A 20,646-nucleotide genomic window follows, 5' to 3' on the forward strand; every position below is an offset into this window, starting at 1 on the left:
TCCCGAACGAGTCGGCCTGGGATGTTGAGCTAATCTCCGAGCTCTTCACAGAACGTGATGGCAATCTGATTAGGCAAATTCCCCTAAGTGTTTGACCTGTTAATGACTGTTGGGTCTGGTTTGGGAATAAACATGGAAAATTTACAGTAAAGGATGGCTACCGCCAACTTCAGAATCAGTTGTGGCCATCCATCTCTTCATTCCCATGGCAGAAAATATGGAACATTCATGCACCCCCTAAGACGAAGCACCTTGTCTGGCGTGCCCTCACAAATTGCTTGCCTTACCGTGAAACCTTGCGCATTCACCATATTGTGGTATATAATGGCTGTCCGCTGTGTTATGGTGCAGTTAAAAACACTTTTCATATCCTGATAGCCTGTCCTACTGCTCGAAGAGTATGGAATTATTCGCCAATTAGGGATTTGAGTGCACAGTTTCGCTGTTTTGAAGAGTCCTGGACTTATTTAATTGATAACAGGCGTGCTGCGGATGGTAGCCTAGCGTCGGTCGTGTGCTGGTTCATCTGGACGAACAGGAATGAGTATGTCTAGAATAACAGGCTGACTGCTACTGAAATTTTGTTTAACAGGTTTGTTTCGTTGCTCGATAGCCGGACTCGCGCACAACTCCGAACGTCCACAGCCAGCCCACCTCATCTTCCTGCTCGTTGGGTACCACCTGCGCAAGGAAAGGTCAGAATTAACTTTGATGCTGCGCTAATCCCCAGAACTGGAACTGTTGGGCTTGGTTTTGTAGCAAGAAGTTGTTTTGGTTTTTTAGCAGCAGGCGGTGTCATGGTAAAAAGCTGATCTGATTCGTTCATGGCTGAGGCACTGGCATGTCGTGCTAGCCTGCGATGGATTGCCTCCCACAACTGGTCAGGAATTGAAATCGAGTCGGACTCGCAGTTATTGGTTAATGCTATACATTCACCATGCCCTGTTTCGTCAGCACTTGACTTGGTTATCGAGGATTGTCGGTGCTTACTTCTAGAAATAGATTGTGTCTCTATTCGTTTTATTAAGCGTTCAGCGAATACAGTTGTCCACGTGCTTGCACGGGCGGCGTGTTCTTTGCCTAATCGCGAGGATTGGGAAATTATCCCTCCTCAATTTCTTTGTAATGTGTTAGCCGATGATTCTGCTTGAATAAATGAGTACTTTCTTTCAAAAAAAATATTTAAAATTTTAAATATTTGATTTTTTTATTAAATTTGCAGAATATTAAGTTTATGTTTGTTTTGTTAAATTTAAACTTCAATTATATTATAGGACACAAATATGATTAGGATTGAGTTATCCGTTAAGATAATAAAACTGATAAATAGTTCAAAATATAAAAAATAAAAGTAGGACTTTGATATTATCCACAGAAACATCCAGTATTTATTTAAATAAACACCAAAGGATCCATTTAGGATTGATTTTTCAAGTTTTTGCCTTTAAGTTCTAATTTAGAGTTTATATTTGTAAATTGAATTTAACAGACTACTTTTAAGGGCTAATTACTAATCTAGCCCAATTAAGAGGGGCATTTTACATATCTAACTCACTTTGCTTTCATCTTACCAAATTAAACATTTTCAACCATTTTGGACAAAATTACCCTTAGTTCTATTCAATCATTGATCTACTTCTAATTATTATTCTTCTTCTTCTTCTTCAATTCATCTTCTTCAATTTCTGATACCAATCATTATCGATTTTTGAGATTATTGACGTATTATGTTCAGTTTCCCGTAGAAATGGTTTTCCTCTATTTTCCACAAATTTTCTCAATTTTCATCCATTGCTGTCGCATTTGTGACGAAATTTGTCACATTTCGTCAAAAATGCGACACATTTGCGACGAATGCGACAACTCTTGTCGCATTTGTGACGAAATGCGGCAAATTTCGTCACAAATGCGACAGCAATGGATAAAAATTGAGAAAAATTGTGGAAAATAGAGGAAATTGAAACGATACCATTACAAATGAAGAAAGGGGCAAGACCAACGAGAAAAGCAAGCGTATAAGGTAAAAACATACCAGACATCACGACTATTTCGAATGCAAGCTTGGATGTTTGCTTCCATATCAGACACAAATATCTCAATTTTAGAAACAAAAGTGTTGATTTCTTCCACCCATTATTTCCAATTATTTCAATCGATTTTTAACCACTTCAACCACACGGATAGCTGATACAATATTTTGATGTTTTTCCCAGTAGAAGTTGTGATAAATTATTTGTAATCCCTAAATTCAGCTTCATTGAATGAGCAATGAATAAAAATTCATAATTATCCATCTTATCAACCAGACTTATAGCAACACTTGATATCTTATGATCTCCATTATCAGATATATTCCCTACAACTTCTACCACCGAATGTCACATATTAAAGAGATGAACTATTGTTTGTAGTGTAAGACCCTGTTCTTTTTTACTTAAACTAAATTAACTGAACTGAACTAAATGCTACTGAACTTAACTTAACTTAAGTGCACCAAATAATTATAATTATAATAAAGAATATATATATAATGATATATTTTACATATAAGTAATTATAATTATAATAAATAATGATAAATTATATATATGATGATAAATGATATATTATATATTATATATAAATAATTATAATTATAATAAAAAATGATAAATTATATATATAAAAAAATTATAAATTATATATAAGTAATTATAATTATAATAAATAATAAAAAATTATATATAAATAATTACAATTATAATAAATAATGATGAAATATATAAATAATATTAAATTATAAATTATCAATAAATTATAATTATAATAAGTAATGATGAATTCTATATAAATAATACTAAATTATAAATTATAATAAGTAAATTATAAATAATTATAATAAATAATGATGAAATATATATAAATTATACTAAATTATAAACTATTATAAATAATAATATATTATATATTGTTCAAAAAATAATAATAAATTATATATAAATAATTACAATTATAATAAATAATGATGATTTATATATAAATAATATTAAAATTATATATAAATAATAATAATAAATAATAATAATTACTGAACTGAAATTAGTTTAACTGTACTTAACTTAACTTAACTTAACTTAATGTTGCTGAACTTAACTAAACTTAACTTACTTATATCAAAATTAAAAAAAAAAGAACAGGATCTAAAAATGAGTATCACCGTGTCAAGCTAAACTTGGGCCCCGTTTGTTTGGGGGAAAATATTCTACAAAAAAATATTTTTCCAATTTTTCACTGTTTGTTTGGGCAGGAAAATAGGTGGCAAGTCAATGAAAAAAGAATGAAGAAATAAGGGAAAATGTTTTACCCTTTTCAAAAGGGTAAAACATTTTTCTCAAAACATACGCGTCTAGAGAAAAAAGGGAAAAACGTTAAAAAATGTAAAAATACAAAAATATGAAACACGAAAAAACATGAATAACGTGAAAACGTTACAAAACACGAGAATATGGAAAAAACCCGCAAAAAATTGTGAAAAGGTGAACAAACATGAAAAACACAAAAACGCAAAAAAAAAAGCGAACACTTGATAAAAGGCACAAAACATGAACAATACGAAAAAGTGAGAAAACACGAATTATACAAAAACGTGAAAAATATATAAAAGAAACACGAAAATGTGAAAAATACGAAAAATGCTAAAACACAAAAACGTGACAATAAGTGAAAAACGCGATAAACAGGAAAAGACGAAAAATGCAAACAAAATATAAAAACGTAAAAAACACAAAAACGTGAAAAATACGAAAAACATGAAAACGTGAATAACACGAAAAAATGTAAAAAACACAATAACGTTAATAACACAAAAAAAACGTACAAAAAAATGCCAAAAATATGAAAAAAAACATTTTTCGTGTTTTTAACATTAATTTTTTTTACATTTTCGTGGTTTTCCACTTTTTTCCATGTTTTTAATATTTTTTTTACTTTTCGTGATTTTCGCATTTTTCCAATTTTTGCGTTTTTAATATTATTTCACATTTTTTTGTGTGTTTTTTCACGTTTTTACTGGTTGGAAAATATATTTTCAGTGTTGTAGCCAAACACCGTAAAATATTTTCCAGTGTTGTTGCCAAACACAGAAAAATATTTTATTTTCCTGCACAATAATTTCCATGCATAAAATTTTTCAGAACACAATATTTTCCCCCAAACAAACGAGGCCTTGGTGTTCTATAATTCTCCATGGGTTCTTTAAAAAATTAAAAATAAAAATAAATATATGGAGTTTTTTTTTTTTTTTTTTTTAGAAGTTGTGATGAATTATTTGAAATCAATTTCGAACTAGGGACTTCTGTTTTCAATAAGAAATAAGATCTAATTCTGTTTGTGGATTGCTATTCGTCGCCCATATTTTCCTTACCGTCGCCTCTTGTTTGACATTTTTGCCCTTTTCATTTTTCATTCAAAAAAGTGAAATTCTCTCAACCACGAAGAACAAAACGAAGAAAAATCATGCCTCCAAAACAAGGAAAAATAATTGAACATCTAAGTTTCGTATTTACCAATAATCTGAAATTTAACGAATTTAACTTGAAACGGAATTTTTTTTTCGTTGAATTTGCATTAAACGGGTAGCCCATACGGTCCGGTCCATGGACCGATAGCATGAACTACCCTATTTCACCTAGGCAAAACCGGTAGGCTACCCGTTTTGCTTTAGAAAAAATGGGTTTATTTATTTATTTTTTTAATTATAATAAATATTAATTATAGATAAATTATGTATTGATTGGAAATAAAAAATACGTATTGAAGTGTCCAATTAATTTTTATTTGGTAAATTATATTTATTTACCTTTTAGAACGTAAATTTAATTATACGTAAATTATGTATTGACTGGATAGAAAAAACGTATATATAAATTATTGATTGGAAATAAAAAATACGTAAATTATGTATTGCACGCGTTAATACGTAATTTATCTATAATTAATATTTATTATAATTAAAATAAATAAATAAATAAATCTTATTTTCCCTAAAGGAAAACGGGTAGCCTACCCGTTTTCACCTAGGCAAAACAGGTAGGCTACCCTATTTTGCCTAGGCAAAACGGGTAGCCCACCCGTTTTGCCTAGGTGAAATAGGGTAGTTCATGCTATCGGTCCATGGACCGGACCGTATGGGCTACCCGTTTAGTGCAAATTCAACGAAAAAAAAATTTCGTTTTAAGTTAAATTCGTTAAATTTCAGATTATTGGTAAATACGAAACTTAGATGTTCAATTATTTTTCCTTGTTTTGGAGGCATGATTTTTCTTCGTTTTGTTCTTCGTGGTTGAGAGAATTTCACTTTTTTGAATGAAAAATGAAAAGGGCAAAAATGTCAAACAGGAGGCGACGGTAAGGAAAATAGGGGCGACGAATAGCAAAACCCTTATGTTTTCAATAAGAAATAAAAGGGAAAATTACAAAATTAGGTCAAATAGGAGGCTAATTTATATATTTAACCCATTTACTCTACCTACTACATATCTAGACTGATTTTGTGTGACTTTCTCATAATACCCCTAACCTTCCCACTTCCCCTTACACACTCTCCCCTCTTCTCATTGGTTGCGCGAAACGGTTGGCAGCTCCTCCATTAATGATTCCAAGACTTTTGATCTTCCTTTAAATTGCACGAAATATGCACCATTTCTCCAAATCACAATGTATTTCTCTTCTTCCTCTCTTCATCTCTTGATTCTGCAACTTCCTAATCCTAGAAAACGAAGCCATGGTTCTTCATCTTCCATTTCCTGCTCGTTTCTTAGTTTCTTTCTTCTTGTGACCATCGAAGAAATGGCGATTCTACGTTATTTTGATCGTTTTTCCCAGTTTATCATATTGTTTTCGTCAAAAAATGTAAGTATATACTGTTTTTTTTACATTTTTCCCATAAATCCACTTAGCATATATGGTTTTCGTGAAGTCTGTGGCGAGAAATTTATCGATTTGACTTCGCGAAACGATGATTACGCGAAGTTTGCGAGGTAATTCGATAAATTTCTCTCGCAGACTCCGCGAATTCATCGTTTCGCGAAGTCAGAGGGCCACATTTCTCCTCGCAGACTCCGCGAAATCATCGTTTCGCGAAGTTAGAGCGTCACATTCCTCCTCGCAAACGTCGCGAAATCATTGTTTCGCTAAGTAAAATCACCTTCTTCCTTGCACATTTATGTTCGCATACTTAGCGAATCCTCGTTTCGCGAAGCCAAATCTTCATTTTTTCTGCCTATAATTTTTTCTAAAGGTGATTGAATACATAATATTCATTCCTGGAAGCTGGCGTGCTGGGGTGCCATGAGAGACATCCATTCCAAAAAACCTGGACTTCCAACCATCGGTTGTGAATAAGAGTCTATACCGTGGGACAAATCCATCCCTGTGGTGAATAAGAGCATATGTATAGTGAGACATCCATCCATCGGTGGTGAATAAAAGTCTATGTATAATGAAGTCTTGTTCTGTACCGTGAGACACATCCATCCATCGGTAGTGAATAGAAGCCTATGTATTATGAAGTGTTTTGTTAGGAGTTTATTGTGGCAATCTTGTTGTAAATTTTGATAATGTTATGATTTTAATATTGTTATTGTGGCAATCTTGTTGTAAATTTTGATAATGTTATGATTTTAATGTTAGAATCCGTTGTTGTTTGGCATTTTTTGTTATATGTCACTTCACAAATTAGCTTCAAAACACATTCAGGCTTCGCATATGCTAATTAAATTCATCAAGTAAACCCAAACATTAGCTAATTAAATTCATCAAGTAAACCAAACACTAGCTTCGCAGGTTTCACATATTCATCAAGTAAACCAAACACTAGCTTCGCAGGCTTCAAAACACATCCAGGCTTCGCATATGCTAATTAAAATCAGTCTAGATATGTAATAGGTTGAGTAAATGGGTTAAATATGTAAATGAGCCTCCCATTTGACCCATTTTTGTAATTTACCCGAAATAAAATCATTAAAATCATATTCGACGACATAGAAGAAAGATGATTCTTAGAGATTTCTTTTAGCATGAAGAGATTAGTCATTTGATTTTTTTTTTGTTTCTCAGGCATTGAATTATCGAAAGTTACAGATTTTGGTTGATTCTGAAAAAGGATTATTCTTGATACGATCAACGAGATTGTTCAACTAGTTTTTCCTATGCTGGCCACATACCGAATATGATACAAAAATACAGCAAAATTTTGTGCCAAACAATGAACAAGTTCAAATTTGGTTCTTTTAGGCTTTGTTCATACAACCTTTTATCATAAATATATGATGAATAAAGCTAATCAAAATAGTGTATATATGAATTTTTTTTAACAAGCTACAACTAGTATTATTCTTCAGAAAAGTTAAAAAATAATAATTTTAGTTACTTAATGAGTAATATTATCAAACAAACAGACCCTTGTATTCTCAAAAAGCATTTTCAACTAAGGAAATTGGGAGCACTGTTGTAACAAGGAAATTATCCCGCATTAATCATCCGATCCGATCATAAAGATAAATAACTACTCCGTTACATTACAACAACCTTAAATCTAGGAAATTTTCTCAAGTCAAGTCTAAGGTAATCACTAAAAACCGTGAACAACTAACATGTTACAGTACCAAACACACCATACGTTTATCCACCATCACCCCTCTTCTTCGTCATACTCCGCCTGCATTCACAGCCAACATATATATTAGTTACTGCTCCAACTCTATAAGTGTTTTTCAAATGTAAAAGAGACTGAGACTGTGTTAACGTATAGACTCACATGTCAGTAAATTAAGTCAAAATGCATCAATAAGAGATTTGTAGCAATTAAAAAGAACGATTTTACAAATTAACTAAACCACAAGCATTTTTTACAGAAAATTGACTCGTATATTCTTTAACTACAAAATGCACAAATGTTTGCAAATTGAGCAAACTACAAGCATTTTCTTTTTGTACTTTACCCTTTTTTTCATGCCAAATTCTAATTATTACTATTAATGTATCATAAGGAAAAAAATACATATAACTACCTCAAGTGCATGACTTGATGATGAAGAGTGTAGTTGTGCTTGCAGTGAATCTTCAGGAGCATTGTTAGGAACCTTGTCACGATCAAAAGGTAGTTTTATGTTAAGACAAAAGCTATATACTTTTATTATCTTCTAATCAGAACACACACACACCTATAAATACCTGTTTTGAACCTGAAGAACCACCCATTTTGTCAATGAGAATCTGCATGTTTGCATTCATTTTGGCAATCTGGGCTTCTAAGGATGTGTACTTCTCCTCCATAGCCTCCATTTTAGTCAACATCTTGCCCACCTCCTCATTAGCTGATCTTTTGGCCTCCAAAGCCACTCTCAAGAGACTAGTACGACTAGGTTTTCGGCCATAAAGATCGGCGGGGGTAGGACCACCCAACCCATACATCCGCACATGGGTAGTTTCTTCTCCCATGACTTCACAGAAAGTGTCAGCTTGGTCACTGCTCTGATCTGAAGTCTGCTCTTTCCTTTTTTCATGTTCACGGAGTTTTTGCTGAATTCAAAATCTAAGTGTTACCTTCAGAAGTTCAATTAACAACTAAATGAAAATATGTAGTACGATAAGAGAACACTAAAGCTCTAAGGTAACATACAATCGCTTCTGCTGCTGTATCATCCACAGGCTGACCATCTTTTCGCGTACGAGTGAGGATGTATAGCTCACTTCTGGTCAGTTCCTTCCCATCAGACCTCTTTGCTTGCTGCCATGACATAAAGAACAATAATGAAAGGGAACTTATATTCATGGCATAACATACCATGTTGGAAATATAATTTGCAAAAGGTATAGGTTTACCTCCTCCTCACGTATTCGTGCAAAACTTTTTGAGCCAGAAGCATGGACACTCTTCTGCTTTGCACGATTGGCCTTATTTTTAATGGCACGTAGCTGAAAATGCCATAAGTATCAGCTTCTGAATACAGTCAAATGAGAAGAATATTAAATTTCCATAGCCATTGGCTGCCTTATACCTGCACAGCTTCAGAGTTCCAATGGGCCACAAGGGCTGCCCATTGATCAGGATAGATTCTTTTGTTGCAGTCCCTTAGACGTTCCTCATCAGTTGCATGGGGGTTATAATGATCAGCCTTCAATTTCGCTTTCCAGTTCCTCCATTTAGATGCAATAGACTTCAAGAACCAATTTTTGCACAGGGGGTCCATCTCAAACTTTGTCTATATTTTGAAAATAGAAAAATACAATCAAGCAGAGAACCAAAACATTAAAGTAATTAAGGATTATGACAATGATTTTCCCTTTTCATGTTAGGAGTCAGGACCCACAACAATAATTTATCACTAGAGGATAAGTGTTATTTCTTGATACCTGGACAAATTTCCACAAGTTTTCTTTGATTGCTTCAGGCATTGCTGACCAATCTAGATAAGTAAGCGGCGCCATCTTACCATCCCGTGCTAAAGTACCCAAAAAGGAAGCCAACTTGGATGCTTCAGGGCCAATTGGCTGCCCCAGTGTGTTGATAGGGACAACTATTCGATGACCTTCAGGAATATCTGACATGAAGCGGCATCGAGTGGGGCCTCGACCCCCTCTCCTTCTCTCATGTGTAGAGACCTGTGACCTAGATGGCTGTTGAGGCAGCGCACAGACCACGTGAACTTCATCTGCAGGGCCTGCGGTGCATCTTTTCAAGTATCTTCTTTCCCTACTGCTACCATCTGCCAGTGGCATCTCTGGTCATCCAAGTTAAATGACAACAAATAAAAGGGAAGTTAATGTCAAGAAAAAGGAAAAGGGATAAAAATGTTTGCATTGGAACATGTTTTGCATTGTTTTTTTTATGACTGCTGAATACTGACTGCTAAACCCAGTATGGAGATCAAAGATACTCAAGAAGATAACACATTCATTTGCATTATACAGAGATTAAATTTAGAAGATCATCAACTACAGTAGGGACTTCTCTAATTTTACTTTTGTGTTCTTAACCAAGCAGACTTAACTTTGTCTAGAGCAACCCTTGCATGATGGAAGAAACTCTATTTATTGGCCAGAAGAACAACATAGTTACAAGTGTACAGAAAAAGGTAACCATAAAATGCAGACAATAGTTTAATGACTTTTCAAGGATAGGATACCTGGACTGGAAATATCTACACTAGCTGCTGGGTGGGAAGGCTGAGGTGGTCCCATACTTGCCTGAGGCTGATTTGACTCATTACGTTGGTAATGGCTCACAAAGTGATGTTGGGGCTGTGGCTGTGCCTGACCCAAACTGCTGTGCATGGGATCCATTGATGACCTAGGCACATATCCATTATGTCTCACTGCATAATCCGGTAACTGCTGATGTCCTATTAATTAAACATAACCAGTTATAATCTAGAAAAAGATGAAGTGCAGATTTATTGAATGTATTTGATGCAAAAAAGGACGGTTTCTCCCAGCAAATCAGCAAACTATAACTTCATACCTGTATTATCAATATCTGTACGAAAATGTGACTGAGATGGCTGTGTCTGGCTGGTAGTTTGATGTGAGTTCCACATGTAACGTGAGCTCAATTGGGGCTGTTGTTGACGGGAATGGGCTGGGCCACTCATCATTGGAGGAATTGGATGACTCAATGCTTGTTTTTCCTGCTCCATGGGATGAACTGTAAGAGGTGGTCCTGGCATGTATGAATGCCCTGCACAGAAAAATAACCAATGGTGAACAGATGGAGAAGGAAACGGTATGATGTTGAAATAAGCTATTCTTTGTCCTCCAAATTGTTTGGAACAACGATGGAAAGCTCCAAAACGAGACGTGTAGCGCAATCTTTGCAAGAGTGAGGAGAGAAAGAATCCATAATTAGACAGCTGCAGTAAATTAGTAGTACGTTTGTATTCTAAACCCCATGAATTTTAAACATGACTTCCAAATCACCCTCTATCCTTTACCAGATGCATGACTAGCTTCTCTCAATTGCTAATATCTTAGAAGAATAAGATAAAATAAAAATTTGTTAAACAACGATTATATCTGCACATACAAAAATAAGTTAGCAACATTTCCTTCTAAAACAATTATATAACAGAATTTCAATTCATCAATACTCTTTTCTTCACATAAGGGCAATAGGAGAAGGAAAAGATACAGCGTGCACAAGGTAGAGAGAACATCCAACAACAGTTCCTGATGTTGTTCTTAAGAAACAGCATACCTGTGTAACTACTGCCCGCACCAGCATGCATCTGGGAATATTGTGGCATTAGATTGGTGCTTGGCTGAGGCTGATGCGACTGATAAGGATGAGCATAACTTGGGTGTGCTTGAGGCCGGGGCTGGCTACCACCAAATTTATCCTGATGCATCTGATAGGAGTTAACCATATTGTCAACCACAGACATTGCTTCATGTCTACTCTGCCTCATAGCATGAACACTTGGAGGTGCTAGATGGGAATGTCCTATAAAGAAACCAAAAAATAGTAACTAAGCAAGCAATATTAAAATAGTGCAGACAAATGTTTGTGATGCATACAATAGATGATTAGATGGTCAAAAGACAAAATATCCTATATAAATATGAGAGTTGAAGCAGACACTGTATGATTTCTGGAAAATAATTACTGATATTCACACCGAATCCTTGCAAGAATAACTACACTCCTGGCAGTATTAAATATTGCAGGAAATATCAGTACACAAAATACTTGTTCCACAACAAACTTGAACTAACAAGCAAAAATGAGACCACCCACAACCTCAATGCACCAAAACAAAATGAAATAACACTAGATTTCCTCTTCTTTTTCCAAAAAGAAAGGCAAGGAAGAGAAACTTATGCCCTATGATTAAACTTCCATGAAAAAATAATAAATACCACCAAATAAATAAAGCATATGAAAGCAACGATTTCAAAAAATTCCCCATTTTCAGTGCTGAGTGGGATTTGAAAGATATACATGAAATCAGTGCACTAGTCCGACTTTGCAAACAATTTGAAGGAGACTATATGTGTATCGAAATGTTTTCAAGTAAGCTTTATTAAAAATAGATACATGCGGACCTTGAAAAGTTCCTATAATAAAGTAGTCATGGCAATGGAACCTTTCTTTCCGACATGCTTAACAATTAACATGTAGTAACTACCAGCCAATAAAATAGGATAAGAAAGATTTTAGGCAAAACAAATTGAGGTCTTGACACAATGAGAGTTAATTATTGAGGGATCTAAAAGATACAAGAACTTACGGTTGATTTAGAAACCATAATAGTTTTGGATATCAATACTATGAGGGGTTTGAAATAAAAAAAAATACCATAAAGGAATAACTCAAAACACAACCCTAGTATAGAAGATGACAAATACGTAGAAGAGAATGACCAAAGGTAATCATTGTTTTCTGTTTGCTGGATTCAAACAGAATGTTCCTCTTTGAAAATAGCAATTTATTAATCATTAATCTCTCCAGCAGAGGTATTGAAAGGCCATCCAAGAAATTAGAATCAAGCAAAATCAGAAAAACCATGAACATGAATACATACCATCATGCTTCTTCTGCATCTCAGAACGAAGTCCTGCTGCAGTCCAGTATTTCATGAACTTCTTTTTCACTCTTTTCATAAGGTACACAATATAGTCACCCTTTTTGTTGTACTTGCTACAATTCTCCCAAATGTATTCTACATCTTTGTAAACCTCATCTGAGTTCATGTACTTGACATCATTTTGAAGATTATTATATACTGTTCCAAAATCCATTGGTGTGTCTATGACAGAGAAATAATCCTGCTCAGCATCAGACACCCCCCAACACATGAACATGCACAAGAGAATGAGAGAGAAAGAGATCAGTCCATCTTATAAATCAGTTATAAGCAAACCTATCATAACTCAAATCCAAGCACTATGTAAGACAACATTAGCATGTTAAATTCAACAAAAAATAACTTTTTTCAATTCTATGCTTCAGGAACCCTGGAGGGTTAAGAAAGGAACATGAATATTTGCCTAAAATCATTCTCATTTAAGTTGATGTAAGGGTGAGAACAGAAACAATAAGGAAACCTGTTCCATCAGAAAACAGGGCACATAGAGAAATGCTTTGCAGAAGCAAGTCATCAAAAACAATTCTTTAGATATGCTCTCATCCAAACTTGTCAAATATTAACAGCCAGCACATATGAAATTACTGTATAAAGCCAATGTTTTGCTCATCCTTCCTCACATAAGCCAATGTTTTGCTCATCCTTCCTCACATAAGCCAATATGCAATGCAGATATACAGTATCAGAATATTAACACAAATGGTCCAGTAATCATCTAGGGATTTAGGAGATTAACTAATACAAATGCGCTATTGTTTCCGGTTGATGCTTTAGGCCATATATTTGGTCAGAATAAATATTGAAATACAATAGTCCAACATATCGGGTCTAGCAGAGGCATTGATTGAAGACAAACATCCTATCCTAATGTTTTCCACTGACGAAGTCTACACTCTTCACTCGACCAACATATATATTGCACTAAATAGTGAAATGTATAAATCATTACTTACAGGTATTCCCTGAGCAATAGGATCCACAGGAGAACAGAATGATACAGCTTCATCCATTTCCATGATCTTCTTTATCACCTACAAAGCAAAAAGAAAAGCAGAAAGTAACAATTAAGTACAATCACATAAGTATTTCCAAATCTGCATGTACCTATGCATACACACACACTCAGCAATTTGCAACTCCCAAATCCTAACAACATACAAACAAAAAGATAAACTTTTGCAACAAGTCAGATATATAAAAAGATATCTTCCACATACCCCTAAGCAAGCTTGCAATTCTGTTTTATTGTACCTAGGATCCTCATTTAGCTTCTTTGGTAACTCTTTCCGAATCATATAACTCAATCCCCTGGATGAAACAATCTTAGAACGCTTTCCTTTTGCTGACATACCCGTAGAACCCACTCCTTTCGATGAAATAACAGTAGAACCCACTCCTTTCAATGAAATAACCGGTGTAATGGTAGCTTTCTTTGACACTTCCCCTTTCATTGGGGGCCGACCACGCATGTTCGCTAATTTGTTGACCCCCCTGCTGGTTGCTGGTTCATCAGACCAGCCATCATCTTCCCTAAGATCACGTGATCCTCCATCGTCGCTTGAGGAAGAAGACGATGACGAAGAACTGAACTCCTTTGCAGCATCATATTGACCAAACCCATTGTTATCAACTTCATTTGATACACAATTTTCGTCGACATTTTGCTCTACGAAGTTCAAAAACACTTCTTCGTCAGCATCCACTGCTGGAGCAGGAGCAGGAGCAGGAGCAGGAGCTGGAGCTGGAGTAGGTTTTTTTGCCACTGCCTTTTTTGGGCGTCCACGCCGCTTCCGCTTCATTTCTGTACGCAAGTAACTAAATTAGGGTTTAGTCAAAGTTAAAAGAACAAAAAAGAAAGAATGAGAGTAGAAAGAAAGGTACCTTCTTGGATCTGAGAGTGAAATTCGAGGATGAGAAATTAGGGTTTCAGAAATCTACAATTTCCCTTCCAATTCGAGGACTCGTCTACAAGATAATCGCGAACATCATCTTCCACGAGGGCTGAAAAGCAGGCAACTAGAGAAAGAATAAGGAGGTGGGTGCGGATACAGTGTCGCTAAAAGCTGAAAGAGAGGAGGGGAGGAGTGAGTGGGTGTTGCTGTGATTTTTGACGCCAATAAATATCGACTTTGTTGCCCTACCTCTTGCAATATTTCTCATAATAACAACGCTAAATAATTTATTAGCTTAATATATCATTAGCTACTTTAATTTATTTAAAAAGTTGATTTGCTATTTGAATTTCAATTTTTTTTTTTAACAGAGAACTTCTAAAATATTTTCCATCGGTTGAAAATAAATACGTGCCTTGAAAAAATAAAGCAAATTAACACGTAAGCCATACGTCGAACTTAAATTAACAAGTAAGAAAAAAGCAAGTGGGTTAATTCTTATTTTTTTACTGTTAAAAGTTATAATTTTGTGAATTATATAATTACATTGTTCACTTTTTAGATGGGTTTTAATAGTCTAGTTCACCACACAGAAGTGTTGTTACAACTAGTGCAAGAAACGTAATGCGATATTTTGGATTCCACGGTGAAAAATTAATTAAATCTATTTTTTCCTACGTGTCAATCCAATCTGACGTGTTAATGAGTTGATATTTTTCAAGGCGCATGCAACACACTTTCCACATGCAATTTACTTATTTACAATCAAATGATTAATTGGCTACATTTTAAGCAAGTTGAAAGCATTATTGGAAACTTTGAAAGTTTAGAGCCCCAATAAAACATTTTGGACAAGTTCATGGAGATAAGGATAAATTTGATCTTATGTTTTTTTTTTTTTTTAAAGTGTAAATTTGGTCGTAACATATAAAATATTCCAAATTTAACCTCAACGTTTCCAATAAGATCAATTTTATTCCTACATTACCGAAAATTTGAAAATGTTAGTTTGACTTGTTATTTAACCGTCACATCAGACCTTTCAAATATCAATTACGTCTAAAATATTTAATTTGTCACTAATACAGTTACATAAAACTTGTTAAAATGTTAACAACTAAATTTATCACATACAAGCTAATCACGAAATTTGTTGCCAATATGTCTAAAATATTTATCGTGGTATTGATATAGTTATAAAAAAAACCAACAAAATGTATAAACTGTTTCACTTTATCGATAAAAGTGAAAATTACAAAATTGTGTTAAATGGGACGCACATTTATATATTTAGACCAATTACCCAATCCACTACATAGCTAGACTATATTTTGGTGACTTTTTCAAAATACCCTTCATATATATATAACACTTAGAAATTTCTTATTCTTTTTTCTTTCTCCCTTCCATCTGACTTCGCATATTTCGCAGTTTGCAAAGTCTGCGAAGATAATGTTGTTTAAGAATATGAAATTTACTTCGCATATTTCACAATATGCGAAGCCTGCGAAGGCAATACTAATTCGCAGAATGACTTTTACTTCGTAGATTTCGCAATATGCGAAGTAAAAGACATGTTCATAAGCAGTATTATCTTTGTAGGCTTAGCAAATTGCAAAATATGCAAAGTGATATATAACAAAAAAAAATATAACAACAAGAGTGCAACAATAATTCTAACACAAATGACTATGCGAAGTCTGGGAAGAGAAAATTAATTCGCTGAAAACGATTATGCGAAGTCTGCGAAGAGAAAATTAACCTAGAAAGACTATTTTGCTTCGCAAAAAACGATTATGTGAAGTCTGCGAAGTGGAAAAATCATGCTAAAAATAATGATTTTCTCTTCGTAGACTTCGCATAATCGTTTTCTGCGAAACAAAATCGTCATTTTCAACCTATTTTTTCTTCGCAGACTTCGCAAAACTCATTTCGCGAAGCTATTTTCTGGAAAAAAAGAAAAAAATGAAGCAGTAGATACTTACATTATTTCCGCATTTTACCATTAAAATCGACAATAACCATATGATAAACGCAGACTAACATGCATAATAACGTCAAATAACGATGCCTTTTATTGACATAAGAAGAAAGAAACCAAGAGACGAAGAAAAAACATGAAGATGAAGAATCGAGAGATAAAAAGAGCAAGAAGAGATAGACATGATGATGAAGAAAATGGAGGTGATCCCGCAAAATATATAGAAAAGGGAAAGATGAAAGGTTGAAATCGATACATAGGATAGGGGAGATGAAAGGTTTGGGGTATTTTTAGAAAGTCACCAAAATATAATCTAGATATGTATGTAGTAGGTTGAGTAATTGGTCTAAATATGTAAATGGACCTCCCATTTGATCCAATTTTGTAATTTTTTCTCGATAAAATTGTTTGGAAGGTCTAATATGACAATTAAATAACAATTAAACTAAATTTTTCAAAATTTATGTAACTTTATGGTCGGAAACGTTAAGATTAAATTTGGACTATTTCATATATTTAGGATTAAATCTGCACTTTATCCCGTGAATTATGTATTAAATCTAATTTATTAATTGTTATATTTTTTCCTCATAATAATGCTTATTTTTGTATTTACAAAAAAAATATATTATAAAATCTCTAACATTTTTCATTTTTTTATCATAACTACTCGTCATTGTCATTAAAATTAAAATTTAGGCTAAATTTTATTAGTCAAATAAATAAAAATCAAATATACTTAAAATAAAATTTAAATAGACTTAATATATTATCAGCCTCCTAAATTATCCAAAAACTGCAACTAATCCTATAAGCATCAAAAAGTTACAATTAACTTTTTCAGTTTATTAATTATTATATTTTTTTCCTGATAATAATGTTCAGTTTTCGTATTTACAAAAAAAAAAATATATATATATTATGAAATCCTTAACATTTTTATCGTAGATATTCGTCCTTGCCATTAAATTTAAAATTTAAGCTAAATTTTATTAGTCAAACAAATAAAAATCAAATGTACTTAAAATAAAAATTAAATAGGCTTAATATATCTGCAGCCTCCTAAGTTGTCCAAAAATTACAACTGATCCTATAAATATCAAAACGTTACAACTAACTTTCTCAATTTATTAGGTCATGGGGTTGAGGCCAGGGGTGCCAGCTTTGATGGGATGTCCGTCTTCGGCTCCTCCTCGATAACCATCATTTAATTAAAAAAAAACTTTCTCAATTTATTAATTGTTATATTTTTTTTGATAATAATGTTTAATTTTCGTATTTACAAAAAAAATATATATATATATTATGAAATCCCTAACATTTTTTATCGTAACTATTTGTCCTTGCCATTAAAATTAAAATTAAAATTAAAATTTAAGCTAAATTTTATTAGTAAAACAAATAAAAATCAAATATACTTAAAATAAAAATTAAATAGGCTTAATATATATAGGTAAATTACAAAACCGGGACAATTTGGAGGCTCATTTACATATTTAAATTCATTACATATCTAGACTATTTCATTTAGGAATTGCCGAAATAGTCTAGATACACTTACCCGACGTGCTTCTTTTCATGTTATTGCTCTTGTCGCGCTTATTCTTCTGGTTAACGCGCCACTAATAAAAGATTCAAGGCTAAGCACATATCCAGGCTGAGGGTCTCGATTAGTCTTATTTGGTTCCATAAGCGGTGTACGATAGGCTCCCGGGTGTTGTTTTATTAGTCAAACAAATAAAAATCAAATGTACTTAAAATAAAAATTAAATAGGCTTAATATATCTGCAGCCTCCTAAGTTGTCCAAAAATTACAACTGATCCTATAAATATCAAAACGTTACAACTAACTTTCTCAATTTATTAGGTCATGGGGTTGAGGCCAGGGGTGCCAGCTTTGATGGGATGTCCGTCTTCGGCTCCTCCTCGATAACCATCATTTAATTAAAAAAAAACTTTCTCAATTTATTAATTGTTATATTTTTTTTGATAATAATGTTTAATTTTCGTATTTACAAAAAAAATATATATATATATTATGAAATCCCTAACATTTTTTATCGTAACTATTTGTCCTTGCCATTAAAATTAAAATTAAAATTAAAATTTAAGCTAAATTTTATTAGTAAAACAAATAAAAATCAAATATACTTAAAATAAAAATTAAATAGGCTTAATATATATAGGTAAATTACAAAACCGGGACAATTTGGAGGCTCATTTACATATTTAAATTCATTACATATCTAGACTATTTCATTTAGGAATTGCCGAAATAGTCTAGATACACTTACCCGACGTGCTTCTTTTCATGTTATTGCTCTTGTCGCGCTTATTCTTCTGGTTAACGCGCCACTAATAAAAGATTCAAGGCTAAGCACATATCCAGGCTGAGGGTCTCGATTAGTCTTATTTGGTTCCATAAGCGGTGTACGATAGGCTCCCGGGTGTTGTTGCGCATGCAAGTGAAGGTCAGGGACCACCTTATTAATGTCGTGGAGCGAGGTGAAATTTATGTTCCTTGAATGCATGAACTTTATCTTGATGGGTATGGTTATTGACTAGGTAATCCTAATGATTCTTCTTGACCAGGTAAAGGAAGATCACTTTTATATATTTATATATATATATATATATATATATATATATATATATATATATATATAGAGGAGAGATCAGGTGTGACACATTGCTTATGATGTGACAAGGCTTATTGTGTGACAACAGTGGCTTTTTAGTAATTGTGTAAAAAACGGAAGGGTATATTTGTAATTTTACGCGCTAGTATAAATAGTTATTATATTAGGGGTAAATTTGTAATCTCATATATTTCTCTCGTTCTTTCTTCTCCGGTGATTCTCTGATATTTCTCTCGTTTTTTCGGTTTCGCCGTTTCATTTTCGATCGTGTTTTTGTTGAGTTTTTTGTTGGATTTCTTTGTTCCGTCTCGCATTTTGTGTTTGTTGGTATATATCGGTGAGTTCCTGTATGTTTTTTTGTTTGTTTTGATCGTTTTTATGTCTTTTCATTTCCCTTCGTTTTTTTGTTGAATATTTATGGCTCTGATTTCCTATATTTTTTTCTTTATCGGTAGGTTCGGCTCTCTGTTTGTGTATTTTTGAAGTTATCGGTGAGTTCCTCTGTGTTTTCTTTGTTCATTTTAGATTTTGTGTTATGCATGTTCTTCGTTTTTTTGTTTATATGTTTTGTTTCAGTTTTGTATTTTGTCAACGGCATTTTTTGTGTTTTTTCATTCTTTGCGTCGATCGATAATGTTGATTTCAAGAGAATCGATCAGTAATGTTGAGAGTAGAAAATCGAACCTTAATTCAACGGAGAAGAAACTCAGAGTTTAATCTGAATACAGATTTGAAATCGATCGATGATTGTGAGAGAATAAAATCGCATTTTTTCTGTGAGGAACAGAGTAGAATTGAGATATTTGATTCGCGCGTTTTTCCTGTGATGAACAGAGGCTAATTGACGCGTATTTTTTTTTGAATTTTATTGCGAAAACGACGTAGTTTTGTTATGTCACACAATAAGCTCATTGTCACAACTTAAGCCCTTGTCATGCTGGATCTCACCCCTATATATAGGTTTAGAAAAAGAGATCTCACCTCCTCTCTCTTTTTCTAAACCTTCAGCTACTTTCTCTGAACCTGCTTGTTATATTCTTCATTAACAGCATCATATTCTTCCCAAAAGACAGGCAGATTAAAAAATTCATTATCCTCATCACATTCATTAGATAATCTTCCCGAATGCTCACTTGCTGGCATTCGCTCAGAAAGCTGACTCATCCTATCTTCCTTACTAACTCTGTACTTCGTAAAAATGTTTTCAACAAATCTATTCATCCGTACAGGTAACTCATCCTCATCAAACATATTTTCAGCTTGATCCACCAGCATAAACATCTCAGTTACAACATTAGCTAACTTTCTAGCCACTGATTTAAACCTGACAGTGAAATCCTGCATTTATAAAAACACTAGTTACTAATCTATTAAAACGAAACACAAACTTCTATATAAAAGAAAAACACAGTTGCATACCATGAAGGGACTGGGACAGCCAGATACTCCTTCTTGAGTATCTTCATCTTCTCCTTCTTCTACATGCTTCTTTTTCTTCCTTTCTTCTCTCT

The 20,646-nt window shown here is 33.5% G+C and overlaps 1 protein-coding gene across 2 annotated transcripts; it reads right to left on the bottom strand.

Moving 5' to 3' along the window:
- Positions 1–7,384: 7,384 nt before the first annotated feature.
- LOC136225962 (uncharacterized) lies at positions 7,385–14,774 on the bottom strand. Of its 2 annotated transcripts, none has more exons than XM_066014180.1 (14): positions 14,505–14,774; positions 13,841–14,424; positions 13,577–13,654; positions 12,561–12,804; positions 11,234–11,479; positions 10,502–10,717; positions 10,167–10,382; positions 9,394–9,761; positions 9,039–9,242; positions 8,863–8,955; positions 8,660–8,767; positions 8,212–8,559; positions 8,049–8,120; positions 7,385–7,696 (listed from the first exon to the last, which is right to left on the bottom strand). In XM_066014180.1, exons 2-14 carry the CDS (start codon positions 14,420–14,422, stop codon positions 7,670–7,672), a joined length of 2,802 nt encoding a protein of 933 aa, XP_065870252.1. In that variant the 5' UTR covers positions 14,423–14,424; positions 14,505–14,774; the 3' UTR covers positions 7,385–7,669. The 2 variants fall into 2 exon arrangements, with proteins under 2 accessions (XP_065870252.1, XP_065870253.1); XM_066014181.1 differs by having other exon boundaries at positions 13,841–14,438.
- Positions 14,775–20,646: the final 5,872 nt, after the last annotated feature.

This window comes from Euphorbia lathyris, chromosome 4 (genome assembly GCF_963576675.1).
Source record: "Euphorbia lathyris chromosome 4, ddEupLath1.1, whole genome shotgun sequence".
Classification (NCBI taxonomy): domain Eukaryota; kingdom Viridiplantae; phylum Streptophyta; class Magnoliopsida; order Malpighiales; family Euphorbiaceae; genus Euphorbia; species Euphorbia lathyris.